Source organism: Hippopotamus amphibius, chromosome 8, assembly GCF_030028045.1.
Source record: "Hippopotamus amphibius kiboko isolate mHipAmp2 chromosome 8, mHipAmp2.hap2, whole genome shotgun sequence".
Taxonomy (NCBI): Eukaryota; Metazoa; Chordata; class Mammalia; order Artiodactyla; family Hippopotamidae; genus Hippopotamus; species Hippopotamus amphibius.
In genome coordinates, this window is record NC_080193.1 from 137,069,700 (window position 1) to 137,088,955 (window position 19,256).

At 36.2% G+C, this 19,256-nt stretch overlaps 1 protein-coding gene across 1 annotated transcript in view; it reads left to right on the forward strand.

Moving 5' to 3' along the window:
- SLC4A10 (solute carrier family 4 member 10) overlaps nt 1-19,256 on the forward strand; it is a 293,828-nt gene that overhangs the window by 115,641 nt on the left and 158,931 nt on the right. The window contains exon 3 of the mRNA XM_057745435.1: nt 13,589-13,735. Within this exon, the coding sequence (XP_057601418.1) occupies nt 13,589-13,735 (147 nt within the window). The remainder of the gene's footprint in view (nt 1-13,588; nt 13,736-19,256) is intronic.

Sequence of the window (19,256 nt, forward strand, 5' to 3'; positions counted from 1 at the left end):
AGAAGCAATACAATTAATATTTCTGAACAGAATTACACAATTAATATTATAAAAGAATATAATTTAATTATGTACCATAAAGATGTAATTATAACTAAATTACGTATAAGTGAAATTATGGTACAATTTGTAATCTTTTAAACTACTCTCTTTTCATTAAAAAAATCAACATCATTCCATGTTAATATTGATATTGTTCATTTTAATTATACTTAGTATTTCATTGCATGATTGTACCATGCTTTATTTAACCAATCCCTTATCAATGTACATTTTGTTTCTCATTTATCTCTTTTAAATAAAGCTGCTCTGAATTATTGTATATGTATTTTTATGGACTTTACTGATATAACTCTCAGGAGGATCACTGGGTCAAAAAGTTATAGAGTTAGGGACTTCCTAGGTGGCGCAGTGGGTAAGAATCTGCCTGCCAATGCAGGGGACATAGGTTCGATCCCTGCCCCAGGAAGATACCACATGCCACAGAGCAACTAAGCCCGTGTGCCACAACTATTGAGCCTGTGCTCTAGAGCCCATGAGCCACAACTATTGAGCCCATGTGCTGCAACTACTGAAGCCCATGTACCTAGAGCCCGTGCTCTGCAACAAGAGAGGCCACTGCAATGAGAAGCCCACGCACCACAACGAAGAGTAGCCCCTGCTCACCACATCTAGAGAAAGCCCGTGTGCAGCAATGAAGACCCAACCCAACACAGCCAATAAAATAAATTAATTAATTAATTTTAAAAAGTTATAGAGTTAAAAATTTCGATCTATGTTTTACACTCCCATAGATATAATGTAAGAAGTTTCATCTATTTCTTCAAAGCTTTGACAATTCTCATCTATCTTTTAACCGTTGGCTTCTTTCTATATCTGTCCTTGATTTCTTTTTCTTCTTGTTTTTCATTCTCTCTCTGGATGATTCACTTCTTGGAATGTTATTTCCACCTCTAAGTGCTGTAGGAGTCCATTGGGATGTATCCAAAATGTTCCATGTGTGTCTTGTGGACTTTTGCACAATGAATATACCTAAGGTAGACACACTGAAGAAGATGACTGTAACCAAAGCAGAGGTCATCTTATACAAATATTAGCTGAGGAAAATGCTAAGGGAATATGTACAAAGAACGTGACTGCTAACTTAGAGTATTTGAAAGACTGTTATATGGGAGATGAACTATACCATCATTTTATGTTATATGGAAACAGTAGAGTTTTGTATGAGGTAAATAAACTAAGTTGTTAAGATTCCCCTATTGGATATGACTACTTAGAAATGTTCAGTTTTAGAAATGTTGGGTTAACTTCTTTAACTCCTGTTTATTTCACATGTGAAAATGAGAAGTCTCAATTAAGTGCTCTCTAAAGAATTTTCCAGCTCTAAATTCTATGATCTTTAAGTGAACTTCTAGAGTATGCTTTAAAATTTAAATTTCATGTTAACTTTGCTTAATATTTAAATACCTTGAAGTTTTTCAGTTCTCTGACTGACAAGAAAAGTTCGTTAGTTTTGAATTTGAAAAGGACTGCTCACTCTGTATAAATGAAGGGTTTTAAAAATGTCCTATTAATGATTCTTGCCTCTTGAAAACTGCAGAAACTTATTCTTTACCTTTCTTGAGGAAGAAAGAAATTTGAAGTAGGGTAGATGTGGCAAAAAATATCATCAAATACAAATTTTTTAATGGGAAGTATATGTCTGACTTTATCATCTTGAGATATAAAATTAGGTCATATTTGGTTAACATTGACAATATAATAACCCAGAGGAACCACCTACCTGATATTCTGAAAGTATGGCATTCCTCCTGGGGTTCTTCTTCCAAGGTTCCATAGGGTTATTTAGACTAAATGGTTTAATCAGCCCTTAATATCTCTAACCTGTTGCCACCCTCAGTAAGAATTAATGGGACTTAAGATTCATTAATTCATTTATTCCTCCAACTTTATTGAATGCCTATTGTTAAATGCCAGACACTGCTCCAGGTACTAATAATACAGCAGTGAAAAAAAAAGGGAAAAATATCGACCTTATAAACTAGATATGCCCCCTCATGGTTGATCTCAGTAAGTGTTTAACACTTGAGACCTTATCCTATTAGTCTCAGTATCTTCTACCACAAGTAGAAGTCTGGTGGCATCCAGGGGGTTGGTGTGATGCAAGTTGCACTGGAGTTTATGACTACCCACTATCATTTGGTGCAAGGCCCTGTCCACTAATGCTTTTGATCCTTCCGTATAGTCAGCTACACAACCTCGTCTTCCGCGTACGTACATACCAAAACCTGCCTTGAGCCTTAAGTGTTATACTTCAAGTTTTTCACTTCCCTTATTGTAAGGGCACACATGCATCTCCTTTCCTCATTCAGAGTAAGCTCCTTAGTACCCAAGTGACTTTGTCAGAAAGGCCTTTAGCATAAGTCACATGATGGGCCTAAAATCAGAAAAACTCACACACACACACACACACACACACACACACACACACACACACACACACACACACATACACACTAATCTAGTGGCTGCTGTTGAGTTGGGAAAAGGGTCCAGACTCTCCTCTCATCAATGGTGTTTCTTCCCAGTGGGGAGTGGAAGTGATCCTTGCTTGTCTTCATTTAGGGCACCATACTCCTTCAGAAGTGATTTAATGACTTTAAATATCAAAGCAAAGGGATTTGGGTTCAGTGTCCCTTCTTCCTAAGAGGCTCTAAGGATTCTATATAAATGAGAGGATGAAAATGGATGCCCCTTAATTTCACTTTTCCACATCATCTTAGCTCTGTGCTTTTGCATTGCCCAAAATAATTATTTTATTCTCTTCACTCAGAAGTGGGTGCTTACTAAATATCCGTGTAATTACAGAACTGCACAAGTGGATTTTTCTAGAAAGTGAAGTCAGCTTTCTTAAGGTAATTTGATCAGATTACTTATGAGTAGATAAAATTGTCAACAACTTAAAAATTAGGCAGTTCCATTTTTATGTCCCCACCAGGCACCAGGCAACGGTGTTCTGATAGCTCTCCCTCCCTCTCTCCTCCATAGCCTTAATTTATAGCATTTGCCAGTTTTCATGGCTGCTTTCCCATCTCCAAAGTGTTTTCACTGAACCCAAAGTTAGGAAGAGATGTGCACAACTAGCTCTGGTGAACTGGTGTAAACCAGTTCCAGCACACAGATGCTGTCGGGAATAGTCATTGTCTTCATCTAAAATTTCCTGTAAAATTAAAAAAAAATAAGAAACGTAGTTTCTATATGCCAGCATAAATACATGTTTATTCATGAGCAATGAATAAAGCATTTAATGAATACAGCATGCATTAGGCAATGGATGTTTAAGGAAATGAAGATTCTGTTTACTTCCTGATAAAAACAAGTTATATGTGTCTCTGGACCCTCTCTGTGCCTGTGCCTCCCTTTACAAGGCATGCTATCTATTTTTCACTTGTCAATGCAAATCCTATCTTCCTCAAGGTTTTCTCTCCTTCTCTCCGAGCCGGTTTTTGAATTTTCCAGCCACTCCAGCATAAAATGAGTAAAAAGAGTAAAAAAAATTGAATTTTCTGTCATTCAGTTATTCATTCAAAACTTATTGAGCTTTACTTTTTAGCTCTTTATTAGAGTATAATTGCTTTACACTCTTGTACCAGTTTCTGCTATACAACAAAATGAATCAGCTGTATTTATACATACATCCCCATATCCCCTCCCTCCCATGACTCCTTGCCACCCTCCCTATCCCACCCGTCTAAGTCATCACCCATCATTGAGTTGATCTCCCTGTGTTATGCAGCAGCTTCCCAGTAGCTATCTATTTTACAGTTGGTAGTGTATATATGTCAATGCTACTCTCTAACTTCATCCCAGCTTCCCCTTCACCCCCTACCCCATGTCCTCAAGTCTGTTCTCTACATCTACATCTTATTCTTGCCCTGTCACTGGGTTCATCAGTACCACTTTTTTAGATTCCATATATACGAGTTAACATATGGTATTTGTTTTTCTCTTTCTGGCTTACTTCGCTCTGTATGACAGACTCTAGGTTTATCCGCCTCACTACAAATAACTCAATGTCATTCCTTTTAATGGCTGAGTAATATTCCATTGTATGTATATGCCACATCTTCTTTATCCATTCATCTGTTGATGGGCATTTAGGTTGCTTCCATGTCCTGGCTGTTGTAAATAATGCTGCAATGAACATTGTGGTACATGTTTCTTTTTGGATTATGGTTTTCGCAGGGTATATATCCAGTAGTGGGGTTGCTGGGTCATATGGTAGTTCTATTTTTAGATTTTTAAGGAACCTCCAAACTGTTTCCATAGTGGCTGTACCAATTTACATTCCCACCAACAGTGCAGGTTGGTTCCCTTTTCTACACACTCTCTCCAGCATTTATTTATTTTTGTTTCTAGATTTTGTGATGGTGGCCATTCTGACTGCTGTGAGGTGATACCTCATTGTGGCTTCGACTTGCATTTCTCTAATGATTACTGATGTTGAGCATCTTTTCATGTGTTTGTTAGCCATCTGCATGTCTTCTTTGGAGAAATGTCTATTTAGGTCTTCTGCTCATTTTTGGATTGGGTTATTTTCTTTTTTGATATTGAGCCACATGAGCTGCTTATATATTTTGGAGATTAATCTTTTGTCAGTTGCTTCATTGGCAAATATTTTCTCCCATTCTGAGGATTGTCTTCTTGTCTTGTCTTCTCGAGCTTTTAATATGCCAGGTACTGGGAATGTGAACGTGATTAGACAGATCATATTACTGCCTATAGAACCTATCATAGACACTATATACCTAATTATACAATTAGTTATTTAATCAAAACTTTGAAAAATTTTATAAGAAATATAAGGTGCTAAGAGAATGTATACTGGCAATTGTATGTGATAAAATTAGATAGATTTGATGCATCTGATTACATGGTGGCATAAGAGTCCCCAGAAGCAGTAGAGGGAAAAATCAGGGCACAAGCTCTCTCTAAGTCTTTGTTTGTATCACATGTGCTAATGTCCCAATGGTCAAAATGAGTCATATGGTCAAGCTGGGATTCAAGGATTATAAGAATAGATTCTACCTGTTCTGTGGGAGAAGCTGCTAAACTATTGTGGCCATTAAAAAAATCTGCAACACTATTTATTGTTTGTAAACAGCTATGCAGAAATGCCAAGTATTTTCCATCCAGATGTTTTAATTGTTTCATTCCCTCAGTTTCACAGTTGAATTCCATCAACTGTTTTCATGGAAATCTGTTTTTTTCCTCAACAAGTCTTTAGTTTTTCCAAGCAACCGTTCTGTCCTTAATTACCACAATTCCCAGAATGAGCCACTTTGTATACGTGCACATGTCTTTCAGATTAATACAAGGCAAAACTAAATCTGGAAAATTTTACAGTTTTACACTCTTGCTCATTTTTTACCTATTTCCCTGAAGCAAAGCGGCAGGACTGTTCGGAAATCATAGTTTAATTAAAATGAGGTTGAAGAGTTGGGGAGTACCACTTTATCCTTTGCATTCATTTTTTTTAAAGTATCCCAGAACATATGTTGATGCCTTTTCTCCCTCTTCCTTGTAAAATAAGACAATAAACATAAATGTTTTAAAATAATAGTGAAATTGCAAGCTTTTGTGATTATAAAAATACATGCTCTGTCTCACCATATTTTCCCTCTGCTCTAACATGCACCTCACATTATCACCCAAAATTGTTCTTCTGTTTTTGTTCACATTATCTTTTTTTTCAAGATTTCCCACTCCTCTGCTAATCCGAAACCAGTTTTAAGACCGGTTCCCTGAAACCTTCCTTAATTACCCAGGTTATCTTTGGTTTCCTCTATTTATGAACTCCTACAGCATTTCATGCCTGATACAACACAAGAAAATTAGATGCAGATTGTTATTGTTTTCTGCCTTTTATTTGTATCATTTCCTGATGTCCTCTTTGTTGAACTTAATTTTTGAGCAATTGAATGGATATCTTTAAGTGCAAGGATGGTATCTTATAAGCATTTCTTATTATCCTGTTTATTGACTGATTTGTATTAGCCTCTCTTTGAGCACTGTAAACATACAACTTCAAGCTGTCTTACAACCTATCAAAATGGGGAATTCTCCTGTCTTTTCTTTCTTTTTTTCTGTAGAAAATACATATTATTAGCATTCATTTATTTATTCAAGAAATGTTGAGGCTTATTATGCTCTAAGATGAAAAATAACACTGCTATCTCAAGATATAAAGTAATTTAGTGGCTATGTTTTGCTCAAGATAGTGTTATAAACTTATAAGAAATAGTATTTTTTAAAAATATGCCGCAGTATCTTCTAAACTAGTAAATCTCAGACTATGGTTCCTTTGATGAACAACTTCAGCACTTTCAAGACTTTTATTTTCTGTATAGAATAGTCACAGTCATGTGGCCCTTTGTTTTGTAATAATTGCAAATATGGCCCTAGGGTCAGGTGACTATGACCAGCATTGGTGTGACTTTTTTATTCTTTCAGCAAAACAACACAAGAAACAACAGTGCAGTAAATAGCTTAATAGTATCTCTTTGCAAGGCACAGACACGCTCACTCACACCCTCTTGGTCTCTTTTCTTTCTCGCTATTGCTCGCCCTCAGCAGAGAATTCTGTTGGACTTAGAATTCTTTGATATGTTATGATAAATGATGCCTTGTTGTGTTTTCTGACTCTGTTAGAGTCTCCATGGAATTAAAGATCACATGCTTATTCGGCTTAATGTACTTGACCTTTTCCCATGATTGACACATCTAAATAAATGGCTGTAACAACTCAGTAATTATGCACCAGCTGTGTTATATTCATTTCACGGAAAAAACACACAGTTCTCTACAAGAGTAGATAGCTTGACCCCTTCCCTGCCAGATAAATAAAGGAGAGTAGTTAATTAGTATTATTGTTAATCATAGTAAGATTCCTTTCCATCCCCAAATGCGTCTCTTTCCTCACTGCATTTTGTAAACACTTAGTATACTATGACCAGGGCCACATAAAGTGTTGTTTCAGTACTGATATTTCTCATATCATGAAAATATTTACAATAATTCTGGACCTGCTCGACAAGATAGTTCCATACAATTTGTGTCAAAAAATCCAGGACTTGTTAGCAAGATTTGTGTTCAGAAAGCAGTATTACCTTTAAAGAACTCTTTGTTTTTCTAATGTGGAAACTGTATTTTCCCTCAACTGGCATACAGGCAAATCCTGAATAAATTCTCGAGTTCTGTGCTTATTTCAAAAAAATCTTTTCTCTTAATAGCACATTGTTCCATTCTCACTTATTCAAAATATATTCATATCCAAATTATCTGTATTTTTATTAATTTGGGGTTTTTAAAAGCATGATATAAAATTAATTCTTATTGAACCCTTTGACGTTCAGCCCTGAACGTTTGTGTCACAATGTCAGGTGAATTTAGCACTGTGAGTACCAGACCACTGGAAACTATTTCTACTTCAGGACAGTCAGGATAGCTAACAATAATTTATTCATATATGGAAGTGATTGTGAATCACATAAATATGTTCCTTTAAATCCAAGCTAAATGGATTTCCAACTCAGTTTCCTCTTAGTTTTCCCAAAATGTTCACAGACACACAAGTGCCCCCCTGCCATCATGAAGGTATCTCATATTTACATATTTTCCTAAAATATATTACCATGAAAACACAGTTTTTTTAAAAACTAAGACTTTACTTTTTAGAGCAGTTTTAGGTTTGGAGAGATTGTACAGAGTTCCCATATGCTCCTTCTCTCCCCTGCATATAGTTTCCCCATTATTAACACTTTACATTAGTGTACATTTGTTACAATTGATGAACCAATATTAATAGATTATTATTTTTTTACCCAGTACAATTTATTTATTTATTTATTTTAAAGTACTTTTATTGAGATACAGTTAACAGACAATAAACAGCATGTATTTAGAGTGTACAATTTGGTATCCCAATCTCCCAATTCATCCCCCCCAACCCTCCCCACTTTCCCCACTTGGTGTCCATGGGTTTGTTCTCTACATCTGTGTCTCTATTTCTGCCTTGCATTTCCTCTTTCATAGTTGTTAGCATTTGCCTTATGTATTGAGGTGCTCCTATATTGGGTGCATATATATTTATAATTGTTTATCTCCTCTTCTTGGATGGATCCTTTGATCTTTATGTAATGTCCTTTCTTTTCTCTTGTAACATTTTTTATTTTAAAGTCTATTTTGTCTGATGTGACTATTGTTACTCCAGCTTTCTTTTGATTTCCATTTGCATGGAACATCTTTTTCCATCCCCTCACTTTCCGTCTGTATGTGTCCCTAGGTCTGAAGTGGGTCTCTTGGAGACAGCATATATATGGGTCTTGTTTTTGTATCCATTCAGCCAGCCTGTGTCTTTTGGTTGGTGCATTTAGTCCATTTACATTCAAGGTAATTATTGATATGTATGTTCCTATTACCATTTTCTTAATTGTTTTGTTTTTGTTTTTGTTTTTGTAGGTCCTTTTCTTCTTTTATGTTTCCCACTTAGAGAAGTTCCTTTAGCATTTGTTGTAGGGCTGGTTTGGTGGTACTGAATTCTCTTAGCTGTTGCTTGTCTGTAAGGCTTTTGATTTCTCCGGCGAATCTGAGTGAGATCCTTGCTGGGTAGAGTATTCTTGGTTGTAGGTTCTTCCCTTTCATCACTTTAAATATATCATGCCACTCCCTTCTCACTTGCAGAGTTTCTGCTGAGAAATCAGCTGTTAACCTGATGGGGGTTCCCTTGAATGTTATTTGTTGTTTTTCCCTTGTTGCTTTTAATAACTTTTCTCTGTCTTTAATTTTTGTCAATTTGACTACTATATGTCTTGGAGTGTTTCTCCTTGGGTTTATCCTGCCTGGGACTCTTCTGTGCTTCCTGGACTTGGGTAGCTATTTCCTTTCCCATGTGAGGGAAGTTTTCAACTATAATCTCTTCCAATATTTTCTCAGGTCCTTTATCTCACTCTTCTCCTTCTGGGACCCCTATAATGCTAATGTTGGTGCGTTTAACATTGTCCCAGAGGTCTCTTAGGCTGTCTTCAGTTCTTTTCATTCTTTTTTCTTTATTCATTTCTGCATCAGTGATTTTCACCATTCTGTCTTCCAGGTCACTTCTTTGCCCTTCTGCCTCAGTTAATCTGCTATTGGTTCCTTCTAGTGTATTTTTCATTTCAGTTATTATGTTGCATATCTCTGTTTGTTTCCTCTTTAATTCTTCTAGGTCTTTGCTAAACTTTTCGACCTTTGCATCCAGTCTTTTCTCAAAGTCCTGGATCACCTTCACCATCATTATTCTGAATTCTTTTTCTGGAAGGGTGCCTATCTCCTCTTCATTTAGTTGTTTTCCTGGGGTTTTATCCTGTCCCTTCATCTGGTACAAAGTCCTCTGCTTTTTCATTTTCTCTATCTTTCTGTGGCTGTGGTTTTCAGTTCCACAAGACGAAAATACTGCTGATACTGCTTGATACTGCTGTCTGCCCTGTTGTCAATAGATTATTATTAACTAAACTCCATAGCTGACATTTGGATTTACTCTTTGTTTTGTATATTTCTATGGGTTTTGACAAATGTATAATGTTGCATATCTATCATTACAGTGTCATACAGGATAGTGTCATACAGGATAGTGTCACTTCTCTAAAAATGCCCTGTGCTCCACCTATTCATCCATAACCCCACTCCCTGAACCTTTGGAATCTCTGGTATTTTTAATTGTCTCTATAGTTCTACCCTTTCCAGAATGTCATATACTGGTTAACATCTTAGAGTGTGTGTAGCTTTTTCATTGACTTCTTTCACTTATTAATGTGCATTTAAGGTTCCTCCATGTCTTGTTGTTGTTGTTGATTAATACTCCATTGTATAGATGTGCCATGGTTTATTTATTCATTCACCTATTAAAGGACATCTTGGTTGTTTCCAATTTTTTGACAGTTATGAGTAAAGCTGCTATAAACATTTGTGCTCAGGGTCTTCTGCGGGCATCAGTTTCAACTCACTGGGACAAATGCCTAGTGAGGAAATTAGTACTGAGATTAGGATCTAGACACAGACCTTACACCTTTCACAAATATTAACCCAAAATGGATCATTTACCTAAATGTAAAACAAAATTATACAACTTCTAGAAGATAACATAGGAGAAAATCTAGGTGACCTTGAGTTTAATGATGACTTTTTATATACAACGCCATAAAGCACAATCCATGAAAGAAAAATTGGTAAATTGGACTTCTTTAAACTACAAATTCTGCTCTGTGAAAGATACTGTTACAGGATTGAAAAGACAAGCCACAGACTGGGAGAATACACTTGCAAAAGATACCTGATAAAGGGCTGTTATCCAAAAGATACAAAGAACTCTTAAAATTCAACAATACAAGAACAAATAATCCAATTACAAAATAAGAAAAGATCTGAACAGACATCTCAGCAAAGAAGATATACAGATGGTAAATAAGCATATGAAAAGATGGTCAACATCATATGTCTTTAGGGAACTGCAAATTAAAACAATGAGATACCATTACACATCTATTAGAATGGCTAAAATCCAAAACATTGACATCACCAAATGTTGACGAGGATGTGATGTAACAGCAACTCTCATTCTTTGCTTGTTGGAATGCAAAATGATACAGCACTTTGGAAGATAGTCTGATAGTTTCTAACAAAGGTAAACATAAACTTACCATATAATCCAGCAATTATACTCATAGTTATTTACCCAAATGAGTCTTTACTTTTTAACCAGCTCTGTAAAATTCTGCCTCAGGAAATTCCTTCAGACTGGTCTTCCTTGCATTTAATGTTCTCAAGACATGAGTTCAGCTGTGTTGTCTTGGCATCCTCTTCCTTTCTGAATACATTTGGATATAATTTCAGATTGCTTATTTTAACCTTGACTTGGCAACTTCTTAGGATGTTACTTCTGGCAATTTCCCATCAAATTCACATTCCACAAACAAAGGCAGTATTCACTATTCCCAACTATGCCCTCTGGACTTGCCAGCCAGGTCCATGGTACTCCTTATCTTTGTCTGGGAATGCTTATCTTAATTAGTAATTGTTAGAAACCTTTGCAATCTTTAAAGTTTAGCTCTAGGAAATAGTCACTGTCTAAATTTCCTAAATTTTTATCCATTTCCCTATTTACTGAAACTGCTGTCAAGAAAGTTACAGATAAACATTAATTTCCAACTGTAATGGCTAATTTTTAGTCTTAATCTTGTTTGACTCCTTTACAGCATATAAACTGGTAACTGCCCCCTTCTTAAAACTCTTTTCCTTTGGTTTCTTTAAAAAATTTTAAATTGTGAAATGAAGCATACATACAGAAAAATGCAGAAAGCTTATATACAAAGTTTAATAAATATTTTTAAAGCAAAAACTTGTATCATGAAACAGGACATTTTTAGCTCCCCAGAAGCTCTTCTCGTGCCTCTCCCCAGTCACAACTCCTATTTTTCTTTATGCCAAAAGTAACAAATATTCTAACTTTTGCATTGAGTGTGCATCCTGTGTATACATCCTTGAACAATGTATTTTAGTTTTTCTATTTTTAAATCCTTATAAAGGGCATTATATATTTTTGGCTCAATATTATGTTTGTGAATATATATACACATACATATTCATCTGTTGATGGACACTTAGGTTGCTTCCATATCTAGGCATTGTAAATAATACTGGTTATTTTTCTTTCAAGTTTTTCTGTATATATTTTAGATTGTTTGTTCCAGTTCTGTTAGAATCATGATGTTGGAAATTTGCAGTTTTGTCGAGTGTGTAGATTAATGCATGTTTGTTTGGAGGGGTGGGTTCACATCTTGTCAGTAATTCTAATACATATGTCCAGAGGATACCCAGAGCAATATATCACACTTGTGAATGCCACTTTTTACATAAGATGGAGAAGGCTGAAACCTGCAGATGTATAAGAATAAAATAATGTCATTCATAGTTGTATCCCTGATACTCAGCATAATACCACTCAATAAGTTGTTCATTTCAATAAACATTTGTTAGGCATCTGCTATATGCCAAGCACTGTGTCAGGTGCCAAAGATACAAAATGACTAACACATGAGCCTTCCCTAAAGAAGATTCATAAGAAAGCTACCTGTAAGTAAACAACTACAATCAAGAGTTATTGTGCTTTGGTGTATTTGATTAAGCACTAGAGGATCCTAAGGGGAAAAATGGTCATCTGCATGACTGAGGAGGTATGAAAAATTTCAAAGATGACATAATCCTTGAACTGAGACTTGGGAGATGAGTTAGGTATTCATCAGGTAATCAGGAAAGACAAAGATGTTTCATACAGTTGGAAGAATAAGAGCAGCGTTAGTAAAAGAGAGACTTGAGAACACCCGGCAATTCAGGAATGAAAGGGCACACGCTGGCTTATAGTGTGTGTAGCAGAGTGGATTTAGAAGCCTGCTTGAAGAAACAGGCAGATATTGTTTGGCTTTACAGAGTACTAAAAACTTTATCCTATAGGCAACAGAAAGCAATCAATGAGTTTAAAGCAGGGGAGTAATGTAGTTGGATTAGCAATTCGGAAAAAAGAAGCCATCGGTATTCAGGATGGATTAAGTGGGACAAGATTGGAATTAGAAAAGAAAATGCTAGGGAGAATGTTCTAATAGTCCTGGTGAGAGAGGAGGGTCAGATTAAGACAGCAGCACTAAGGATATTGAAGACAGCATGGATTCAAGAGATGTAAAAGAGGACCTAGTGACAAATTGGATGTCCTTTGAGATGACTGGATAGATTGTGCATTTACTGAGATAGATGATAGATACTTGGGGGACAAAGAAAAGGATGAGTTCCGTGGACACGTTGACTTTGACATGCCTTTGGGAAGGATGTCCAGGTGAATATGTCTAATAGGTGGATGGATGGATATATAAGTCTGCAGTCTAAGAAAACGATCTGATGTCAAATCCTAGGGATCCCAATCTTGAGTGAAAAAAATAGAAGGAAAACCAGAAAAGGAAACTAATATGAGAAAAAAAGAAGAGGAGGAGAAGGAGGACCAAAAGAAAGTGAAATCATAGAGAAGAGAGTGGTCAATGGTATCAAGTGCCACAGAGACAGTAGAGCTAAAAAAACTCCACAGGATTTGGCATTACTAGGACCTTGGTGAAAACTGTTTTATTAGAGATAGTGATTGTTTCACAGAGTTAACTGTGAAGGGAAGGGAACTGGTAAGATAACTGTTTCGCTGAGTGTAGGGAGAAAATAGAACAAAAAATTTTTAATGAAAAAAGTATAATTATAAATTATTGGTAATAGACAGATTGTTATGATAGTTGATAAATTGATGGTGGCTATAAAATATAGTATAACCAAATAATTAATATTGTAGATGTTTATGATAGACCTGTGTATCAAAGTACAGTGCCAAGCCCCAAGCTTATCACATCGTAAATACTCAAAAACTATTTGCTGGATTGAATTAAATTGTTTCCATTAACATGTAAATAATCATCTTCTGTGCCTTGGAATAATTTAATTTATGTATTTACTTCTGATAAAGGTCATCGGACACTATTTATTGGCGTTCATGTGCCCCTGGGAGGAAGAAAAAGCCATCGACGTCACAGGCATCGTGGTCATAAACACAGAAAGAGAGACAGAGAGAGAGATTCGGGACTAGAGGATGGAAGGGAGTCACCTTCCTTTGGTAAGAATCTTTCTCTTTGTTTTACTTAAATTTATGATTGCAGTATTATACTTTTTGCACAATTCATAATTAGCAGTGATACCTCATACTCGTAAAGTTGTTTATACCTTTATAAAGGATTTGGGCAGATTGGGGAGAAGTGGGAGAATGTTTACTATTTTTTTCTTGTGCATCTGCTTTGTGAAGGTGCAATTGGCTTAGATTTGTGATTGAGGAAATACACTTAAGTTGTATTAACTTGATAATTTGTACAGGTAATAGTCATTGTCCTAAGTAGTTTGGAAATCCAAGGGGAAATGCCTTTATTAAGTTCCCATTTACACTATTGCTGATGCTCTCCAAATTTCACTGTTAGGATATGAACTTTCTACTATTTTGAATATTCTTCCTTTGAAAGTATTCAGTTGACACTTGAACAACACAGGTTTGAACTGGGAGGGTCTACTTATAGATTAATTTTTCTCAATAGTAAATACTATATCACTACATTATCCGTGGCTGGTTGAATCCATGGATGTGGAACCAAATACAACTGACTATAAATTATGTGAGGATTTTCAACTGTAAGGAGGATCAGTGCCCCTAATCCTCACGTTGTTCAAGAGTCAACTGTATACAGAATATCAAAATATGGTGATATGGAGGTTGTTAACAATTCCTGAGTGCCATGAGAACCTGTGTACATGACATAATTAAGAACCTGACTTTCAGTTTCCTGACCTTCCCACCTCCTATGACCTCCTTCACTGAACCTTGTTCACGTACTCATTCATTTTGCTCTCTAACCACAGCTTCTCTCCTTATTTGCTTGTTCAGCTACTTGACCTCTCTACTTTTTTTTCTATCCATGTTATCTTTATTTCCTCATCCTATTCTGATTTCATAGCCTGTAATTTTAATAGTACTTTTGCTAGTACTCTAAATACCTTAATTTCCCTGTTTTATTTTTATTCACACCTTCAGCCCCACTTTAAAAACCAGATTTATCTTGGGGTTCCTCCATGTCCCTACTTTCTCCCTGCCTCCCAAGTTGACATGCTCTGCAGGACATAGTCATTCAACAGGGCAGATTTTAACCATTTAAACTCATTACTCAAGTGGGAATTCCCGGGCAGTCCAGTGATTAGGACTCGGTGCTTTCACTGCTGGGGCTGGGTTTGATCCCTGGTCAGGGAACTAAGATCCCTGAAGCTGCACAGTATGGCCAAAGAAAAAAAAAAAACCCTCCACCCCCCCCCCCAAATAAATAAATTCATTACTCAAGTGGATGTTCAACACCTCCCAATTCTATTACATTTTTTCAATTTTTGAAATAATTATTTTTTAATCTTCACCATTCTCCAACACCCCCTTTTTCACAGTCACCTAACAGATGCTTTCTACTTCAAAAGGAGAATATGTCACCAGAAAGAATTCCCTCAACTTCCATCCTATTAAACATGCAGACATAAGCTTGTGCCTACATCTACAACTATCTGTTTTTTTTCTCTTAATACAATAAAGGAGTTTTCTTTTCAGTTATGTTTATTTCCCTCTCACCTGGAAATTTACACAATTTACAATCCAGTTGACTTCTTCTCAACTTGATTATTCTCATCATCTGTGCTTCCAACTGCCTCAAACCCACATTCTCCCATTCAGTTGTATTCAGATATGAGGTAAGTGAGCATACGAAGTTTGGGGTAACAATTTTACTTTTAATACTCTATAGACATCGCTTTATTCAATATCTGGTTTTGCTAAGTATTGCAGAGAGAGATTTGTAGTCTTTATGTTCTTTCATTTTTTAAGTTTGTCTATAAGCTTGAATGCTTATAGACATTTTTTTGCATCCCTTTATTTAAGAAAACTTGCTAAGATAGACCTAATGGTGAGTATATTAAAAAGCCTTTCCAGTCTGCATACACTGATATTTTTCCACTTAGAGAACATTTTCCTGTCTTATCTGATTCTGTTGCACTTACTTTGGTCTCTTCTTTGTGAATTATATCTGCATGTTGGATTTACGATATCTGTTCTTTGTCCTTTTTTTGGTAGCTTAAGGTTAGTCTCTCATTATTCATTTGATTATCTGCAGTATCAGTTCTGCATTTCACCACTTCTATTAGGGCTTTTGATTTTGTGCTTGCATCTTCAGTTTTCTTAAATTTCTTTCTTATCTCATCCAATTTTCTTTACATTTCCTCCTGTTCTTTTCTGATTAGATTTTTGCTTAATTAATTAATTTATTTACTTATTTTTGGCTGTGTTGGGTCCTTGTTGCTGCATGCAGGCTTTCCCTAGTTGAGGTGAGTGGGGGCTACTCTTCTTTGCGGTACGCAGGCTTCTCGTTGCAGTGGCTTCTCTTGTTGCAGAGCACAGGCTCCAGGCACGTGAGCTTCAGTAGTTGTGGCACATGGGCTCAGTAGTTGTGGCTCGTAGGCTCTAGAGTGCAGGCTCAGTAGTTGTGGTGCATGGGCTTAGTTGCTCTGCAGCATATGGCATCTTCCCGGACCCTTGTCCCCTGCATTGGCAGGCGGATTCTTAACCACTGCATCACCAGGGAAGTCCTGATTAGGTTTTGTTTTTCCTACTTGATAGAGTCTGTGTTTTTAGTCTATTGATGATCCCCATTATTTTGGGACATTTTCTTTTGATTCTGAAGTAGATAATTTTCAGAGGCATGATCTTTGGGGCCATCGAGATTATTTTGACTTTCCATTGATTTATGGCATTTTTACAGGCTCCCAGTTTTTTTCTTTTTACTCACCTTTTTTACAAGGCAAAGTATATCCATACTATGCATGACCAGCTATATCCCAAGATTGCTTAGAGAGACACTGCCATCAGTATTCTCTGTCTCCATTGCTGTGCATAGTTATGGGCATTAAACTTCCCCAAATACCATGCACTTCTGCCAGAGGTAGAATGATTGATGGTGGGGAGTGTGTAAAGAAAAGTACTCTGGGTATCCTGCACCAGCATGATAGAAAGATGGTTGTCTCTGAGTCAGTGGGCAGAGTATGGAGGTGTGAAAGTGTCCCTCACATTTTCAGGGTTTTTTGTTTCATGCAGTAGAACCTGGGAGTATTAATAAAGAGACAACTGGGTAGATTTCTCTTACTCCATCTGTGTATAGTTAGGAGAGACTCCCTCTTAGACTCAGGGAATGGAATATCTGTTGGAGTAAGCTTTAATCGTTACTTTGAGTTTATCTTAGAAATGTTTCATAAACAAACAAAAATAAGCTTGTTCCCTCTAAGTCATCTTATTCTTATTTTCCATAGCTGAATACATTATGTCAACTTTTCTAGAATAGTGGTTCTCAACCTTGACTACATCTGGGAGTTTTAAAAACATTTTGATGGCCAAACCTGTACCTGTCAGAATCTCTGTGGGTGGGACCCAAGCACAGGCATTTTTTAAAGCACCCCAGGTGATACAAATGTGCAACCAAGGTTGAGATCCAGTGTTCCAGCAACTTTGCTATTCAAAGTTTGGTTCATGAGCCAGCAATATTAGCACCACATCTGAGGTTGTTAGAAATGCAGAATTTCAGGCCCCATCCCAGACCTCCTGAATTAGAATCTGTGTATTAAAAATAACTTTAGGTAACTTACATGCACATTAAAATTGGACAAACTCTGGAATATAGCTTGTCAAATCTTGTTGCATGTTAGACTCATCTGAGGAGCTTTTAAAAAATATTGAGACTCAAAGACTTTTATTTAATTGATCTTGGGTGTTTTTCTAGCACTGGTATTTTTTAGAAAGTATCCCAGGTGATTTAATATCCAGATAGGTTCAAGAGCCGTTGGTCTTAAGAAACTGCTGCCTCTTTATTTGGTGAAACTTGGCAATAAGTCAGGTAGCCCAGATTCTCTCTCTGATGTGCCAGTCACTATTTTTTGGATGCCACCTATTCCTTCCTCCCCCAACCATCTGAGTATCTTTATTGCCATTTAGACCTAATGTCTGTTTTATCGGGGACAAATGTTTGGCACCCTGGTGGTCTCTAAGCAGTAGAACTTCCTAGACTTCACTTTTTTCAGTTTCTTCAGCACTAATAATCTTCCTTTATTCCTATTCCAGTCAAGTGCACTGATAATCAAGTACTCAGTTACATGCTGAGACTGAAAGCACGTTATGAACGCCATCCCCCTTGATTTGGGCTTTGATATTCAGCATAGTGTGAATATATGAGATTACTATGCTGAAGGCTTTGAAGAAAATTTCTGACCACTTCAGAAATACTTATTTTACTTGGAACGATTTCATAGAAAATCTTTGGAAGATATTCCTACAGGTGCTTTGAACTTAAGAATTCAACTTCCAAAAAGGTATGAGATAGAGGAGAATGTGAGGAAGCATCAGGTTCCTCTGCTGGGATCCTGGAGGTTTTATATTGTAAACTGGAGTATGCGTCTATGAAGACATGGAATAATTTGGACCCATATATCTGGAGCAAGGATAAATTTAACAAAAAGATTTTAGTGTAAATGTTTGAATTTTGGCACTCAAAAATTTTGTCCCTCCAGTATTCGAGAAACATGCACAGAATCCTGCTTTATTATATGTTCCAATCATGTAAGGCAGTGTTGTTGGGAACCTGGTTGTATCAGTGCTGCATCCAGGGAGAACTGAGTAGGCCTTACTGTAGCCAAAGAGATTATGCTCATGTCACAGGCCTGCAATGACTGGGTCGAGTCCACCAGATTGGAATGTGGTATCTGAGTGAGTTCAAAGATAGACCATTATGGCTGTGTCGTAATGGTGGTGGTGGTGATACTTTAATTATACAAAACTTTTGATGCCTACAAATAAGTTCAACCTACTTTTGTTATTGCATTTAACACATTGTTTGTATAAGAATGCGATGATTAATTAATTCTTCTTCCTACTGTAATCAATTCCCTGATGACAGAATACTGCTAAAACTTTGCATCTTGTTATTTTTAACGTCGTCTTTCATTCACCTTATATAATTTTAAATTATATTTTCAACTGGGAACATGGATGAGTTGTTTAAAAATAAGTTTGAAGCATTAGCTTGAAGTCAGTGAAAATATAAAAGATAATGAGGGAAATTCAGAACACTTTAATGTTAATTTGCCTCTCAGCCTCCCAACAAAGAAGGTAACAGGAGAGATGACAAGTGTATGTAAATTATAATGAATCTATAAGCACTAGAAATAAATCTTAAAGACATATACTTTATTAAATGCTTATTCAAAATATGGTACTCAAAGGTACTGTATAAATTAGCACAACCCTTGAATTAGACCTGGGATTTTTCCATTATTAGATGGTAAATTGTGTACACACTTTACGAAAAATGAAGTAAATATAGAAAACATAACTTCACATCTGTTTATTGATGGCTTTCGCTTTCTGTTCCTATTTAACTCCCATGTGGCTGATATATAAGAATATCAATGAGTTTTTAAAAAAATTGTTTTATATAAAATATAACAAAAGTATTTATAAATGTTAAAACAGAAACATGTGTACAACTCAGTGATTTTTCACAAAGAAACATCTG